This window comes from Mycetomoellerius zeteki, unplaced genomic scaffold, assembly GCF_001594055.1.
Source record: "Mycetomoellerius zeteki isolate Tzet28-1 unplaced genomic scaffold, Tzet1.0 scaffold128, whole genome shotgun sequence".
NCBI lineage: Eukaryota > Metazoa > Arthropoda > Insecta > Hymenoptera > Formicidae > Mycetomoellerius > Mycetomoellerius zeteki.
The window spans coordinates 1,499,370-1,517,449 of NW_017256212.1; the positions used below are offsets into that span (position 1 = coordinate 1,499,370).

The window sequence follows — 18,080 nt, forward strand, 5'->3', positions numbered from 1 at the left end:
AAAATTTCATAATGAGTATTTGGCCTGGTTTCATACTTCAGTTAACAATTTCTTGTTTTTCTTGCAATAATTGTAAAACTATGAACAATCAAATTGTTTTAAACTAATAAAATTATGTTGAATCATTAACAATTTTTTTAACGGAGCCAACAGTCGATCTATTTCTCTCCTCAATCAAATAGCGTTTATGAGGCTTTTCACATCATCGTTATGGTTTGGGATTGCAAAACAGAAAGAAGATATCTCCAAATTTCGGAGCTCAAATGTTTATTCACATTTTTGAAAGTAATTGATCTACTTATTCGACATTTTCCTTGACAACTCCGCATTCGCGTCTATGTTTTCCAAAAATATATTTGAATTAGATGTTTGATCGAAAAAACGTAATCAATTTTTACATTTTTGTTTTTAAATATAAAAGAGTTTTTTTAATTTTATCTCGAGTTGGTTTATCTTTTAAAAAAGAGTACTTTTAAACAGAGACTGTTTTACAACTTCAACAAAATATACTTTGGAAACAGTACAAATGATAGCCCTAGTTATGATAGAGAGAATAATTAGTAGGTGAAAAATGTAAATGGTTAAGATTTAAACAATACAATATATCGATGAGATAAGGAAGTAATATAATTTTTTTTATGTATGTATCTGTTTCTCAATATTAATTAACTTTAAAGATATATTGCAAACATGTTATTTTTTAATTTATTTTTATATGTTTAAAACATTTCAATAAATTAAAAAATAATTTGTTGTGTTTACTAGTCAAAGATTTCCATTTATTCGATCGTTTAATCAGTAACTGTATTATTCTCTCTTGATATTGCATACGTAAAACAATACCATACCATTTTTTTTATATTTCCTTCGATTTTCCTCCTAATTCCTGGCAGTATTGTAGGGGAGACCGGGGCTAAGTGGGCACCTTTTCTTTAATTGCAATTTTTAATAACAAAGAAAAAACGATTTTAATCAAATGGTTATTAGCGTTTTATATAGAGTGATTATAAGACTACAAGATGGCAATAAAAAATTTTTGGTGTTTGCAATTTCATTTCATCCATATACACAAAAAATGATGTGATTTGGAAAATGAAATCTCAAAAATTACTTTTGACTGTCGAAAACATATTTGACTACCTAAACATAATAACGCGGCACCTAAACTAACCAAACTTCGTTGGTAAAGAAGACACACGAGATGCTATCTACAATATAAATTGGGAACTCATAAGATATATTTTTGCCACTCAAAATTCAAATGCCAGCTTAGCCCCGGTCTCCCCTATACATTGTCTATTTTGCATATGTAATTTAATATTTCCATTTTAAGTGTGATTGATACATAGAAGATATATAGCTTAGGTAAAATTTATATTGTCGAGATACATTAAAGAAAATCATTAGGCGGTTTTTTTTTAGCGTGATTCTGGTATAGTAATCAAACTGTACCAAAATGTACCAAAATATTTTGCGTGTTTATTCATTAGTAACAGAGGCATAGTTAGCCGTATAATTCACGTCTTATTCTTTTTATGTCTCGTCTATTATATATGTCGCGGAGTAAGAAATTATTTTTAAACAGTATCGAATTCATACGTCAGATACTCGGTGCATCCTTAATAAAAACCCTAGTACATATACCAAGAGATCGCTAAAAAAATCACCTATTATACAACTGAATCATGAAATATTCTACTATCTTTACAGTATAACCAAAAATTTAAATTCCTTAGTAAATAATAAGAATGTAAAAGAAAGCCTTAAAATTACTTCTCTCTGATATATAACAACCAAAATATAAATGTAAATTATGAATATTAAATAGAATCACAATGGAGATTGAAGGATATTTATATCTTTTGTAGTGAGTAGCAAATCATTATGACTTTAGCCATAAACAAAATATATAGCATCATTATACAAAGAGTGTACGTTTCATGAATAATATGATTTATATAAAAATGAAATCAAATTAATAATTTATTCATCATATTATATGCTATACAACTATGCTTTGATATGTAATGTAAAATTACGAATATTTTAAGTATTTTTTTATAAAAAAATTACATAAATTACATATATTTAATGTATATTATTAATAAAAATGCATTTAATTAAATATTATGTATTTATTATATAATATACAATAGTTAAATGATGTTTATTTAGTGTCCATATTTAAAACTTATACTGCACTTGTATTACGCAAAAATTAATAATTCATATTAATTATTTATTATCATTTTTATTAGTAATTGATGCATATATAGTTGCTTATTTAACGTATTTGTTTTCCTTTATTTAATTTTAACCGTTTTTATGTCATGAATTTACATTTATATTTTTATTTATTCTTATTAAAGAGGATTCAATATTATACTTCATACATCTCCTTAAACATTTTCATTTGTATGTCTCTTAAATTACGAGATACTTAAATTAATATCTACTCATCTCACATCACATGTTGAATAAATACTTAACGCCTAATTTAGATAATACAAAACATTTGCAAAATTACATCTTGAAGAATTATTAGGTGTATAACTAAGTTCCCGCCGTTAATTATCAAAATTCTTTTATTAATACAAAAGAAACAATACAATGGTTTTAACATTCGCCGTTTGCACTTATCATCTTTTACTATCTTTCATGCAGTGTACGAATACCGCGGTGAAAGAATGTCTCATCTTTTGATGCGATGAAGTCATCGAATCATTTCTTAACATCTGCTTTATTTTGTAAGTGTATTTTGGAGACGATGTGCATCAATCGGAAGAAGTGATAATCAGATCACGCCATGTCTGAAGATGCTGGGTGGGAAAGGATTTTCCATTTAAGATGATATAATGTTTATTTGACTTTATGAGCAACATAAGCCCTCGCATTGTTGTGGAACGAAATGATCTTGTCGTTTTAAAGCAACTGTCATTCGTTTTTCTTCATTTGCTTGAATTCAAACGTTTAAAAAATTGATTGCAAAATTGTTTGAGTCAATCAATTCAAAAGAAGTAACCGGCAGTTGCTTTAAAATGACGCAAAATCAATTTGTTCCACGATAATGCAAAAAGTTGCTTATAAAATCAAACAAGCACTATATGATCTTGAATGGGAAATCTGTCCCCACTCAGCATACTCTCCAGACATCGCGCCGTCTGATTATTTCTTATTCCGATCAATGCAGTACAACGTCTCCAAAATGTACTATCAAAATGAAACAGATGTTAAAAAAATGAGTCGATGACTTCATTGTGTCAAGAGACGAGACATTCTTTCGCCACGGCATTCGTATGTCGCCTAAAAGATGGCAAAAGGTGGTAGATGCGAACAGAAAATACTATGATTAAAACAATTGCATTGTTCCTTTTGCGTTAATAAAAAAATTTAGATATTAACGGCGGGAACTTAGTTATACACCTAATATAATAGTATCTTGTATAATTACATGAATTACAAAATAGGTTTAAACTAAAAATTAAACCTTTCATAATATTCAGCTCGTATATACATTATCAATAATTAATAAAATATATAACACAAGAGTAACTCATAATGTATTGTAAGTTATTCCTGTGTAAAAAGATTGAAGATTTCTTCGCAAAATTCAATATCAAAAAATGCTACAGCTGATGATTGGCTTGGAAATGATAAACATTCGATTATATCCGCATCTTTATGGATTGAAAGATCCAAATCATGATTTTCCACATCTCTTTGAAGAGGAAGATTCAAAATATGGTCTGCCACATTTCTATAGAAAGAAAAATCCAAAATATGATCTTTTATGTTAAAGTGCTTAATGAATCTTTATTTATATATAGTATGAAAAAAATTGAACAGTTGTAAAATATTTATTTATACTTAATGTTACATTTATATTACTCGTAATTATGTAAAAATCATTATTTTTATTACGTTGATGGAAAGTAAGAGTAACGCCGTTACTTTTATTGTTACTTTTTATGATAATGATTTGATAATGATGGAGCAATTTTTTATGATTAATTAAAAACTAAGTGTTGGGAAAAAGTTATTTTTAAAAATAACTTGTTATTATATATCACACGTTGTGTATTGAAAAAAGTATTCATTATTTATAACGAGTTAAAATAATAATTAAAAGTAACGATTCGACGCATTACAATACAAATAGTAAGTTACTTGTACTCAATAAACAATCCGTAGTGACAAGTTACTTTTTAAAAGTAACTTTCCCAATCTTAGCTTTTAATTAGTTATTGTTACCATCATAAAAAGTTGCAACGTCATTGCCAAATCATTATAATAGATTATAAAAAGTAAGGATTTCCATCCCTGATACTTATATTGCATATAGCCATATATGTTTCGGATTCAATAATTTTATTACTGAACATGAAGTACTAAAATTTTGTTGCTTATTACAAACAACATTCAATTATTCTTTGATTAACATAACTGTTTCTCTCTTTTCTACTTGTTCTTCATTAATATTTCTTATATTTGTACAAGAAACGCAATGTTTAATCCAAATAATCTATTTATATTGTAATAAACATAATAAATGTACAGTGAATAATTACTTATCAAGAACACCTATCTGTTCCGTGTTTTTATTAATTTTAGATGAAGTTGCTGAGTGTATTTGATCTTTTTTTGTAGCTGTATCCGTGTTTGCATCGCTATTCGCATTATCCATATCATCTATAAACGGAGGTAATATCCTACATTTAAATATAGAGTGATTAAGGAAGTAAAAAATACAACATAGAATTTAGTTTCAATTATGCACATTACTCCTTTATGCGGCCAAATGTATTATTTTATAATTTTTAACTTATTATTTGGAGACATTGAGATGCGATCTAGTATAGCAATATGGTAAATTCATATCATATATAGATCTGATTATTCTTGTAAATTAAAATGAACCAATATTACTAATTTGTACTTTTCTGGACTAAACATGGTAAATAGCACACACATCCCGATGAGTGCCTTGTTGAACACTTGTTTTAATCATTACATTTTTTCAGGTATTATTTATTTATTACTATCAATTGCTGTCAATTTTATATTCTTCTGTATGAATTTTTGATAACCTTTAGAGCATACTTACCCGTGTACAGTTTTTAAGTGTATACGTATACGGATGAAACCTCCTTGATGATACTTAAGTACTGCGCCACATATGTTACATGTCGCATTCTGTATGTCTTTTATGGTAATATGATCCCATGTCCATTGTGTACGTTTATCTTTCATTTCTTCTTTTGTTAATTCGTTTGAATGTTCCTTGATCAAGTGATTATGTAAGAGAAACGACGGTTGAATTAGTATTTGCTTCAAACAATGATTACATTTCGCAAAGAGTGTTCTTCGTATTTTTGTGTAATGTCTACGTATCCACAGACGAACCGGGAATATCTCACGGCGATATATTGCTCCTTGCTCTGCCATTATAATTGCTTTGTGTTACGGAATATTCGTGACTGATCACAAAATAAGAACGATGCTAAACGCTTTTGTAGAAACTGCTTATAGAAGATCCAAAACAAACTATTGTTCTTTGACAAAATATAAATATTAGTACGGTTTGAATCTGCTTAACTCCCGAATCATACAGCCCTACTTTCTCAATAATCAATATATATACAACTCTACTTTTATTACTTATATTTAAAAATTGATTAAAAATTTCCTTCTTGTTTTTCTTTACATAGTGGTACAATTTTCATTTTAATTGAATCTCACTTACCATCAATAGTGTTTATATATTAATTATGTACGGAGGGCCGCCACTGATTTGTTATATAATAAAGCGCTTGTGTGTAAAGGGTATTTTGTCACTCCTCTTAATATTTTTATTTACTAATCTTTAAGTAAGCCATTTTTTTAATAATTAGTTTCCGAATATCCGCTGCTTCTGATTGACCTGAAATTTTACACATAAGTTGTTTTCTACGCGAGGAATATAAAGTGCGTGTGATCCCAATTTCGAAAAATACAAAAATTTTTTTTATGCTAGGATTTTATCGATTGAATTTGTTTCTGTATGATTTATATAACATACACAAACACACATAATATATAATATACATGTAATATACACATGGTAATTCTATCTGATAAGCAAATTATGAACAATTGCACAATAATAGCAAGTGAACTTACAATTTTCCAATAATTACACTAAGATAATTTGCCATAACGCAACAGTTTTGTTAGAATAAAATTTTTTAATGAATAAAATTTCTATTTGTCAAAAATTGGACAAATCTAATTTAAGATATGAATACTTTTTAATTAATTTTTTTTTTTAAATATAACTAAGTGTCGATAGCATTGAAGAAAAAAATAGTAGCAAATCGGGACATTATCTGATTATTTTCAAATGCTCGAAAAATATTTCTGAACGAAGATCGGATCATATAGTATGCATCCTAAAACTTAAAATTTTTAATTTAGCTATGCTAAATATATTATACTTCATGTTGCAATATTTCTGCATATAATAATTGTGCATTTTTATGAGCACAATTATATTTCTACAAAATATAACTAAAATAATATTCTCAATTATTGGATAATTTCTTTCCAAATTTAATTTGATAAATATTTCAAAATTAGTTTTCCATTAATATGATTCACTATTTGATTATTATATTGTAATAACAAAATATTGTATTGACAAAATATTATGTCGAAATAGGATATACTGTTATAGGTATTTTAGAAAAGATCAAGAGGTTCTATTTCAATAATTTGTAAATATACTCGTATAAAATTGCAAATTCCAAATTTTATGCAAGATTTTGTTATATAATTTATTAAACGTTGTTCTATAAGAGTATTCATTGTGAGGAATCTAAAGCATCGGATAATGGGAGTAGATCTTGCTTTGCGCGGAAAGTTGCAAATTCACTTTCGATGTAATTATTTTAAAGTCAGTTCTTTCAATGTCAATGAATCGGTATTTTTTTCTACTTGTCATATTTTAGAAAGAGATAAAAAACAACTTGTGTTTTTATTAAAATTTATCAGTTCTTAGCCTTATTTCATTATTTCTCCTTTTTATTCCTACACTGAAAAATACGTCGTAGTTAATGATGAAGAAAAAATCGGATTGGAGGAACAAATACGTTATTACATAAAAGAAAGAAGATACCAGCACTTGTCATATGTCTTAAAATATACCAACTTTGACTAATGGCATATTTTTTGACTCGACTTATTATTTTTATAGACTCATAAAGAGAGACTATGTAAAAAGAGATAAAATTTATGTTAAGTACATTCACAAAACTTTTTATTCCTTGAAGTAAGGAAAATATGACTTGTACCACTGTCCCTTTATATCAGTTTTATTATCGAGGATTGCAAGGCCGCCGAGAAACTTAAATGCCTTGATTAAATTGAAGTCAAAGATAGAAGTGGTTAACGGAATAATTAACTTAAGTGTCGCTTTTGTGCGATTGCAGGTGAGGTGGGAAAGGAGATGTACATAGTGAATAGGGGCCGACTGCAGGTGGTAGCCGACAACGGGAAGACGGTGCTCGCCACCCTTAAGGCGGGTTCCTACTTCGGGGAGATCAGCATTCTCAATATGGGGACCGCAGGTAAAGAGTGCGGTAAATATTCCAAACGGACCAGGGGCCCGTGAGCTGTCCCCCTTCGTTTTTCACGATCACGTTTTCACGTTTCACGTTCTTACCACTCTGTGAGAGGGCAAGCCGTCGAGCCGGTATGAGCCGATCTAAAAACGATCTCTCTAGCAATTTTTCACTATCTCTCTTTTTCTCGCAGACTTGTCCCACTTGTCGATTTTCACCTTTTTAATCGCGATCGACGTTCATGCAACGACGCCCGCGCGGTGAACAGAATTTAAATACATACATCGATTATACTAATCTCCAAATTAATATGAATAATTATCACTCCCCTAGCTTCGATGAATATCAATCCTTTGACTCTGCATTGGATAAATAGTTACGATACGAATGGTATTTTTAAAAAAGCTGAGGTAAATTTTAAAAAAGTATGAAAATTTATAATTAATAAAAATTACATACTTTTTCCTAATTACAATTTTGAATAAAAGTTTTTTATAATAAATGGAATATATTCTCAAACTAATTTACATATCGATATATTATTATCGATGTCACGTTATTTCCTCAATTATATAATAATTTTTACGTGCGCCTCGTTATTATTTATTTAATTCAGAGTGGTATACTTCTTGTTATCAACAGAAATGTCGACAATATATCTCAAATTTCTCAGTAACTATTCCAATCCGCAAGAAAAATATTAACGATAAACATGCCATTATTAAAAGCTTATTTCCGGTTGCTTTCAAAATTAAACATAATTTTCAAATACATTTTAAACAAAGTTAAACGCAAATTTAGATTTACGCAAATATTAAATAAATAAACAGGGAATTAAACTAGTTTTACCGTCTCTGTTATCACGGTCGTGATATTATATTCTCTCAAACACATTGAAAGACGAGCTTTATCTAATTTAACTGTGATTGACGTTGCATTATACTACCCTACTGAAATAATTTCGCCGGCTATATAGGATATTTTCGTATTAGATTTATCGCAGAATTTATGGCACGTATAATCACCACAAATTTACTGCAGAATTTGACTGTTGAATTAGAAGTTTCACGTGTCTCTTCCACAGAATGCAGAGTTTTCATTTTAAATGCAAAATGGAAATTAAATCAAATCAAGAAAACTTGGAGAGTATAAAAAATAGAAAAAACATATTTTTGTTAAAACAAATTAAACAAATCAAGGAACTTAGTAAAAAAAGAAAAATTATTTTTGTATAAAAAATATATAAACAAGTAGTTAATAAATAATCTAGACAATAATGAGTTTCAGTAGATTAACTTCATAATCCGCACGCACGTACTATATCAAATGACTGAACAGCAACAAACTACACTAAACTCAAATAGTTATTCGCATTCGTCGAGCGCACGTTGACAAAAGAATTAATGAGGGCAAATTTCTTTTTCCCGCTTACATTTTTTTTTTGCACAATTTAATGGACGTGATACGAAAACCGACTTCCAAAGCATCGCGAAATCACTCGTGCGTCTTCCAGGACTTCGCTACCGCTCGAGGGCGAAAAAAAAGATTGGCAATGCAAAATATCGCTCCAATTTCTCTACATAGACAATTCTATTGCCTTCGCTTGTCAGGATAGAGTATAGAGCCGTCCGCGCAGGATCGATGGTGGGTCTCTTCTTGTTTTCGAGGACCGGTTCCCCTCGAATGATTCGTCGAGACGAAAAAAAAATAAACGTCCAACGTCCGCCAGCGCGTATAAAGAGTCGCCTCGGAGACGGCACGAACTTTATTCTCCTATCGAATTTCTTTTAGAAAACTCTTTTTCTCGAACGAACGTTGCATTCGCATTCGCCGTGAAGAAACTTCGGGCTAATAAGAGCTGCGTTTGAACCTCCATTTAAGTGATCTTAATCTGGGTCAAATTGAATTTTCTCCTCGTATTTTCAGAGCCTCGATCCCCGCCATTATTAAATTAAAAGAATTTAATCTTTTACGTTACTCTATATTTTTTATAAAATAGTTGATAAAGAATTTTTTCCTTATTTATGCCGGTGGCTACGCTAGCTCATGTTTTTAACAAACACAAGTCTTCTATAACTCTGCTACGTATTGTATCTACAAAACCGGGCAATATTGTCTCTCGCGAAAGTGTAAAAAGCTTTTCATATACTGTTACTCGTAGATAACAGAGTGCCGGTCGTGCCAGGGTATTGCCGTGAATTCCGCGGGCGTTTTCAGTCGTGCAAACGTATCATTTACATTTGAATTTCGTATTGTGTTTGCATTGGGTCAGAATTTTTATAATACTCTGCTTATCTAATAAACAATAACAGTTAATTGAATTTCGCAAACACACACGCGGCGGAGTCGTTGCGAGACCGTCGACGCATCTCGAATAAGGCCCGTGACACGTATTGCCCTTTAGTCTCCACTCTTCTTCAGTCTTTCTCACGGCTACTGTACTCCATTTTATTTTTTTTTATTTACGATCGACCGGAACGACCGACCGAATTATGACGTACGTCGTAAAATATCAGGATTGAAAGCTTCTCTTTTACGGCACCTAGCTCGCGCCTGTGCGAATCATCGTGAATTTTTAGCGACATTCACGTGAAGAATACGAGGCTATAGAAATAAGATACAGATCGAATCATCGTTCAATAACGTATCGAAATTATTCTTTTTTTTATTTGAAAATAGATAGTAAGTGTGCCAATCGTAGACGAAATAGCAGACGACGACTCAGCAAGGCGTACCGGTCGATAAGATTTTAATGAATCATATTTTTAATCAGTCGTGCTCACAATTCTCTTTCTATTTCGCTTTCGTAGCTCTGTTAGAAGAAATAGCTTAAAACTGGATCGATTCGGATTCAGTTTCTTAGTCGCGCCCCTTTCAGCATCATATCTTTGACTCTCACAATCGGTGCTGCAACGTCACGCTGGGACTGTACATTTCTTATTCTTATACCATTTGCATATCTATTAATTGTTATCTATTATAACATTTATAACTAAGGGATAGCATTTGTAAACAACCGATTTATTCGCTTGTATAAATCGACCACGATTATTTATGGCTTTAATGCAGGCGATTGTCTGCGAGAATTATCATTGCGCTCGAGAGTCATTTACAAATGCTTCCTACGAGCATCTCCATTTTCACGCGATATATTACCATGTTACTATTCATTGCACCATTCACATATCTTTCTCACAATTTGTCGCCATCACTCCCTAATGTAGGCTCTTAATAATTGTAATTTTTACTTCTGTAATGCGTGCTGATTTCATACGGTTGTATTGGCCTGCATTCGGATCCGCCAAATTATTACCAATTATTATCAATAATTATATATATATTTACACACATACACACACATATATATATATATATACACATGTACAAATGGATTACAGTAGTTTCTAGTGTCCTTTATCTTAGCTTTTGAAATATCAACTTATATAACTTGGTTGCTTTGATTTATTCATGAAGAAAGGTAGCCGATTTTTTATCTTGCTTTCACTATTCGAATACACATAAAGAAAAAAAATATTGAATGAAAAGTATTGAATGAAAAGTATTGAATGAAAAAAGTATTGAATGAAAAGTAAAATAGACTACCTTTCTTCAAAAGTATATCCACTATCAAGTATTGATATGTTGTTCATTACTTCATTGCAAATATATTAACGTTATCTGTGATAAGTAACATTTGACACAAACAGCGATAAAAGAAAATCATTGCCATCAAAGAAACTACAGCAAAATATAGGTATATTGGTATATTTTTATTAAAATTAAGATGTATAATAGTAAGAAATAAGGTAAAATTCGCACATCGTCTGTTTATACACGTTATTCTAGAGAAATTAATCGCAGAATTCTCTGTCGAAAATGTATAATAAAATTATTATTTAATTATCGTACCGTAATCTAATAACAATCGCAAAATTAGCATCTCGTTAAACTCCCTTACTTAATGAATACATTGTAACCTAATAAATACACAACGTCCGGACAACGAAATTTTATTTTGCGAAAACATTTCGCGAATTTTGAGCTCTAATTCATCTGCTCATACACATTATCATGAAGAAATCGTCAATTAATCACAAAATTCTCCGCCAAAAACGTACAATAAGATTATCATTTAATTATCGTACCGCAATTGAATAACAATCGCAAAATTAGCATCTTGTTAAATTCGCTACTTAAAATTGTAATATAATAAACATGTTCGAGCAATAAAATTTTATTTTACCGAAATATCTCGCAAATTCTGAGAAATTCTAAAATGTAAAATGCTCTTAAAGGTAATTTGTATCCTTCATAAAATGTCTATTTATCGGAAAAGACCGTTTGAAATAAGTAATTCAGATACTCGAGGAATATGGAAGCGGAATTTCCATCCGCTAAATTTCTTCGATGTACGGTTAACGATTCCGCGCGTATTACGATATTCGAAACTGAGTGAAAAGCGAAGCAGGGGAAACGGCTGCGTTCGAAAACTTTCTGAATAATATATGACGCGAATTGCGACCTGCTATTTACAATTTTCACCTTGACAGTGAGACGTATGCCGCATGCCACAATTACTGGTTCAACGTAGACGTATAAGCATAATTTTCAATCAAGCGGTGGAAAAATTTCCTGTCGCCTTAAGCTTAATTATTACAATTTGTATTACGGTTCAGGTATATTCGTAGTATACTAATGAAGCGGAACTTCTGAACATAACATTTATCTAATGGTTAAATCTTTCCCAGAAATTTATAAAGTTTATGCTCGGTAGCATCTGTTATTGCTACGTTTCAGACTTGCGCGCATGTCTGTAGTCTGAAGCAATTATGTTCTTCGTTACCTTGTTAATTACGCGCCTTTTACGCCGGTATATAAAATATCGTTGACACCAATTAAAGTTGTAAACAATGGCTCGCCATTATCACATTCTGGGCAAACTACGTACTTCATTAGTCTAGCTTGCGGGGTTTTCTTTTTCTGCCGCGCGAAAGTTAACCACATTCTATTCCACGAAAAACACGCTCAGAAACGGATAAATATGGTAAACTGTGGGACAATTAATTCGTATCCACTATTATTCATCAATTTATCAGCCAACAAACGTCGGACGATTAAATGTCTCTCTGAAAAAGTCAGGGAAACGAGTTGAGCGACCTGGCAATCAATTAACATAGAAGACTGAACCGTAACGAACCCGATTAATCAAAATTACTGTGCTTTTGTACGGATATAAAACGATGTAAAAGAATCTTAAAGAGATAGCGTGCGCGCGGACGTATCGAGCGTGCAATCGGAACCACGTGCATCCGGACCGAGGAAATGAGAGCGGGTCTGCTGTAGGTAAAATGGCGGAACGATCGACAGATCGATCACGTGCGGTTACATAAGAAAGCTTGATGCATCCCGATAACCAATAAATGGCTACATCGACGCAGGTAACCGGCGAACAGCCAGCGTGCGCTCGGTCGGCTACTCGGACCTCTTCGTCCTCAGCAAGAAGGACATGTGGGACGTGCTCAAGGAGTATCCGGCTGCCAGGGTGCGCCTTGAAGCCATTGCAGTCAAGAGGCTGGAGAAATATAAGAGAGCTCCTCTGGAGAAAGGTGAGTCGAGCCTATCTTTCTCGTCTCTATTATACTCGCGCATCAAGTACATACAAATAGCTATCATGTTTCTTTAACGGCGCCAGATTGGTAGAACAAATCGATGAGACACCCCTCTCGAAACTCGGAACAACTTTCGAATTTTTCCACGAAGAAGTTAAAAAGCTTTTAAAGATATACCTCGATCGAATTTCTCTCTTGGACTTGATAAATTAGATTTTTTCAACTAACAGCTGATAACAAAAAGTCGGATTTATAAAACTTCCCAGTTATCTTGAATCGACTTGATTACGACGATGTTCTCTCGTTTTATTTGATGAAACTTTAACGAACGGGAAGGCCGTGATAACTCGTGAAGTATCGACATTCGAAAGAAACTCTCGCGTTTCCTTCTGTAATTCGGCTTGTTTTCTCTTTGCGTCTGTCTTAAGCGTGTTTCGCAAGTGATTCGAAGATCGTTCGTGCGATCTGCGCTAACATCCGCGAAGCTGGTATCAACGTGTTGGAAATACGTTTAAAACTGCTTTTCAATTCACTCGTTCTCAGAATTGCGCGGAACAGGTTCGAATACGACTGCGAACGCGTCGCGTCTTGCGAACAGCTTGGTGCACAACCGAAACGCCTCGAATGCCTGAAACTTTCCTCGTTACCATCGTTAAAATAGCTAGACTCACGGAAGTTTATGCGCCCTCGGCAAGGTAAGTTCTTCGGGGTGCGGATGCCATCCGGAGAACTTCGAACCAAGAATGGAGGATTCCATCAAGATATGCTCGTCGCTCTGCTACGGCGCATTAACAAATTAACCATTGTGGAACGCTAGACTGGAGTTTCGAGTATAATAGTCGTTAAAGATGCTTTGAAATAGATATATTATATCATATCCCCGCGTGACGTCCTAGTAAAGGCTAGCAGTCGTCTTCGACACTCGATCGCAATAGTTACTCTGGAACTTGTTATTTTCTTGCGATTGAAACGAAACTAAACTACATCCCGAACTTTTTATTAAAATCAATGACCAAGTTTTATTCCAACTTTTCAACTCGCGAGAGAATTGATTCCAAAAAATATATTCATTCTTCAATAAAGATAAAAATGTAATTGAACAAGCTTTGATAAGTTTTTATTTGATTAACTGCTGCTAAAGTTTTCTTTGCAAAAATTTGAATTTACTTTTTATTAATTTGCTTGATCTATATTAATTTTCTCATCTTTCAATGTATAAATTCCAATTTCAATATAACAAGAAATATTGTTGAAGTTTAATGAAGCGATAATCCATTGATAAATTGCTCCATTCTGTCTCTTCCTGTCTTTCGGATCGCGCGACAGTTGTAAAATATATTAGGAAAATGTTTTGTCCTATGAATCAAAATTTCGCTGAAACAACAAAAATATGGTTGAAATATACCGAACAAAAACTTTTAGTTGAAATGTATCGAACAAAACTGTAATTTTATGCAAACTAAATTGTTTACTTAAGTATAAACAAATATTTTTATTATTTACATGATGGAGAAATTATATTCAAAAACAATTAAATTTTCTATTACATAAACAAATTGTTTGGTTGCTGTTAAAAAATACCTCAACTAAACAGTTTTATCGAAAGTACTAAATTTCTTTTCCTAGCGTACATACTCGCCTCCAAAAAAATATTGTAAATACTAGTTGACTGCCTCGAGGGCTTATGATATAAAAGTCTATCTCGTATCGCTCTTATTTCCGAAAAACCGTCGTTCAAAATATTCTTCCCGACCTCAATTTTTGCTGAAAAAAAAAACGCTCGCTCTACTCTCCGCGTAATCCCTTCTCGTTTCTTCTGCAAACGTAACGAGCGTCTAATGAAAGTGGGCTGTCGCGCATGAAAAGTCGGTTTTTGAAGGTTTAACCTCTACAGAAAAGTTTTCAAAAAGTCGACTTGACACTGACAAATACCATCACACGATGTTGAAAAAGATGCTCTAGTACAATTTTTATAACCATCTCTCGTCAACGTCATTCAAAATTATTGAAGCAAAATTTAAGCATAGATTTAACTCGCAATTGAATAAAATTCACGAAATTGTTCGAGTTAAATAAATTTCATTTGCTCGATATTATTTGATAAAATCTTCGCTTTAAAACTAAGCTACCACTTTCCGTTTGAATCTTCCACAAAGGGAAATAATTTGACCCTTTGCCGCGATTATACAGATGGAAACTCAACAACTCCATTCAACAGAGAACAATTTTATTTTTCTCTTACGGATCTCCGAAGCTATGCGAAGGATAAACGACTGTATTATGTTTGTCGTAGTTTCTACGACGATGCCCGCGCTCGAAAGTTTCGCGTGTTATAACAGCGGCGGCGAACTCCGCCACCTTGTACCGCAAAGTGAGCAAAGGGTGGCCGCTTTGCGCTCGTCGCACAGTTCCGGATTAATTAATTAAACTCCTCAGCTCGCCGCTACGCCTATTACTAGCACGCGCTGACGAAAATCTTTTGAACGGCACAGCGAAATCGCGTCTTCGCCTCGCTAAGCCCTTTCAGCATTACCGCCGCTCTATACGATCCTCGATACCCTCGCGCGTTAATGTCTTGAAAGATTTTCGATCATGGAACTTTGGTCAAGCTTTTGAAAGATACCTATATTCCTGAGGGGCGCAGAACTTTCAATGCACGTTTAACGCGAAATGCGGCTACGTTGCTCTCTATGAGCCATCGTAAGTCTTGCTAAACTTAAGAGGAAGTTGTGGAATGAGAATCTTTAATGCGATAATTTAAACGGATATTAATAAAACACATTCTTTGCAATTTATTTTTTATTTATAAATTTTTTTTAAATATTACATAATGAGTAAATGTAATATAAAATAAATATATTCCGTACATGAATGAAAAATGCAGTTAAGATGGTTCTTCGTGCCTAATAATATTTTTTGTTTTATACATTTTCCCGTTCACGTCACAGTTTATTTTATTTACAGTTTCTAAGATTCTTATTAGCACATGAAATCATTAACAGCTTTTTAAGATGCTTATATTTGCAGCAATAATATTAAATTGCTTACAATTTAATTTGTAATATTATTCAATAATTTAATTTGTAATATTGTTAGCTTCAGTTTAAGACTGTGTTTCAAGACAAATAATAGATCACAAAGTTGACTTAAACCGAAAATTGTATAAATTTGTAAGGAATATTAAGCACAAAGAACCATGGACGTATAAATATCTGGACGGAGCCAGCTTATGAGCGAGGGGATTGAGATCCGCGCGGCAGGAGAGTCGGCCATCTTATCTGGCGACATTTTAGCGCTCTATTTGAAAATCGACATATGTATTATGATACTATTTATATTTCCAGTGCATGAAAATAGGATTTTGTATGAGACAAAATTAATTCAACGGTTGTGTGCAATTAAAAATAATTTTCTGTTTATATTAAAAGAAGTAATGAATATATATATATATTCATTCAGATACACATACATACACGCAGGCACGCGCGCGCGCACGAGTATAAATATATATATATAATTATAAATGAAACTGTTTTAAGTAAAATTTTAACGAATTATATTCGTAATCAGCAAAATCAACTTTATTTTAATAATATGATTGCCCGTAAGCTATGATTATTATTTTTATTGTATAGCTAGAAATGTTAATTACGGTTTTTATGTATATGATATTATATTATTATAGTTATCTGTACACTCTGTATAAAAATAATACTACTAATGCAATAAGTAAATTCGAATAGTATAATAGTGGTAGAGAAAATTTCATTAAAATTACATTGAAATTTTATTGTGAAAATAAGTATTATTGATTAGCATCATATTTCAGAGAATACACGATAACATTATAATAAAAAAAGATTTCCTTTATGCTTTATAAAATTAGTTCTAGAATTCATAAAGGAAACCTAAACCACGCGCGCGCGCGTGTATGTGTGTGTATGTGTGCATGTGTGCGTGTGTGCGTGTGTGTATCTGAATGGATATATATATTCATTATTTCTTTTAATATAAACAGAAAATTATTTTTAATTGCACACAACCGTTGAATTAATTTTGTCTCACACAAAATCCTATTTTTATGCACTGGAAATATAAATAATATCATAATACATATGACGATATTCAAATAGAACGCTAAAATGTCGCCAGACAATACCACCTTGATCAAAAAGTTCCCGGAATTCATTCAGAAAATTCAAAATACAAGTTTATTCATCAAAAGTAATATTGTCCCCTTCAAAGTACTCCCCATCGACTGCAACGCACTTATGCCAGCGCTTGATCCAGCTCTCGAAACATTTCTGGAACTCTATTGTCGGTAGAGCCATCAGAGTCTTCGATGTTTCCATTACCTCCTTTCGGCTGTTAAAACGCGTTCCCCGTAGTGGTTTTTTGACTCGATCGAACAGAAAAAAATCGCAGGGAGCCATATCGGGTGAATTCGATGGCTGTTGGATGGTATTCGTTTCGTTCTTGGTCAAAAATTCACGGATAATGATGGCACTGTGAGACGGTGCGTTATCATGATGCAAAATCCACGAGTTGTTTGCCCACAAATCCTTTCTTTTTTGGCGAATTGCTTCACGCAAACGTCTCATAACGCCCAAATAATACTCCTTATTAACTGTCTGACCTTCTAGCAAAAATTCGTGATGTACAATACCGTTGTAATCCATGAAAATCGTGATCATCACTTTCTTTTTCGACTGAAAACGACGTGGTTTTTTTATCTTGGCTCATTTGGAGCTCTCCATTCACTCGCCTGATGTCTGGATTGCGTGTCGTACTCATAAACCCACGTCTCGTCTCCAGTAATGATGCGTTTGATGAATGTTGGGTCGGATTCAGCCTTGGAAATCATGTCTTTGGC

The 18,080-nt window shown here is 32.4% G+C and overlaps 1 protein-coding gene across 1 annotated transcript in view; it reads left to right on the plus strand.

The window, feature by feature from the left end:
* The window catches only part of LOC108731463 (cyclic nucleotide-gated cation channel alpha-3), a 179,723-nt gene that overhangs the window by 145,203 nt on the left and 16,440 nt on the right, over positions 1-18,080 (plus strand). The window contains exons 11-12 of the mRNA XM_018461813.1: positions 7,467-7,616; positions 13,037-13,204. Coding sequence (XP_018317315.1) covers positions 7,467-7,616; positions 13,037-13,204 — 318 coding nt within the window. The remainder of the gene's footprint in view (positions 1-7,466; positions 7,617-13,036; positions 13,205-18,080) is intronic.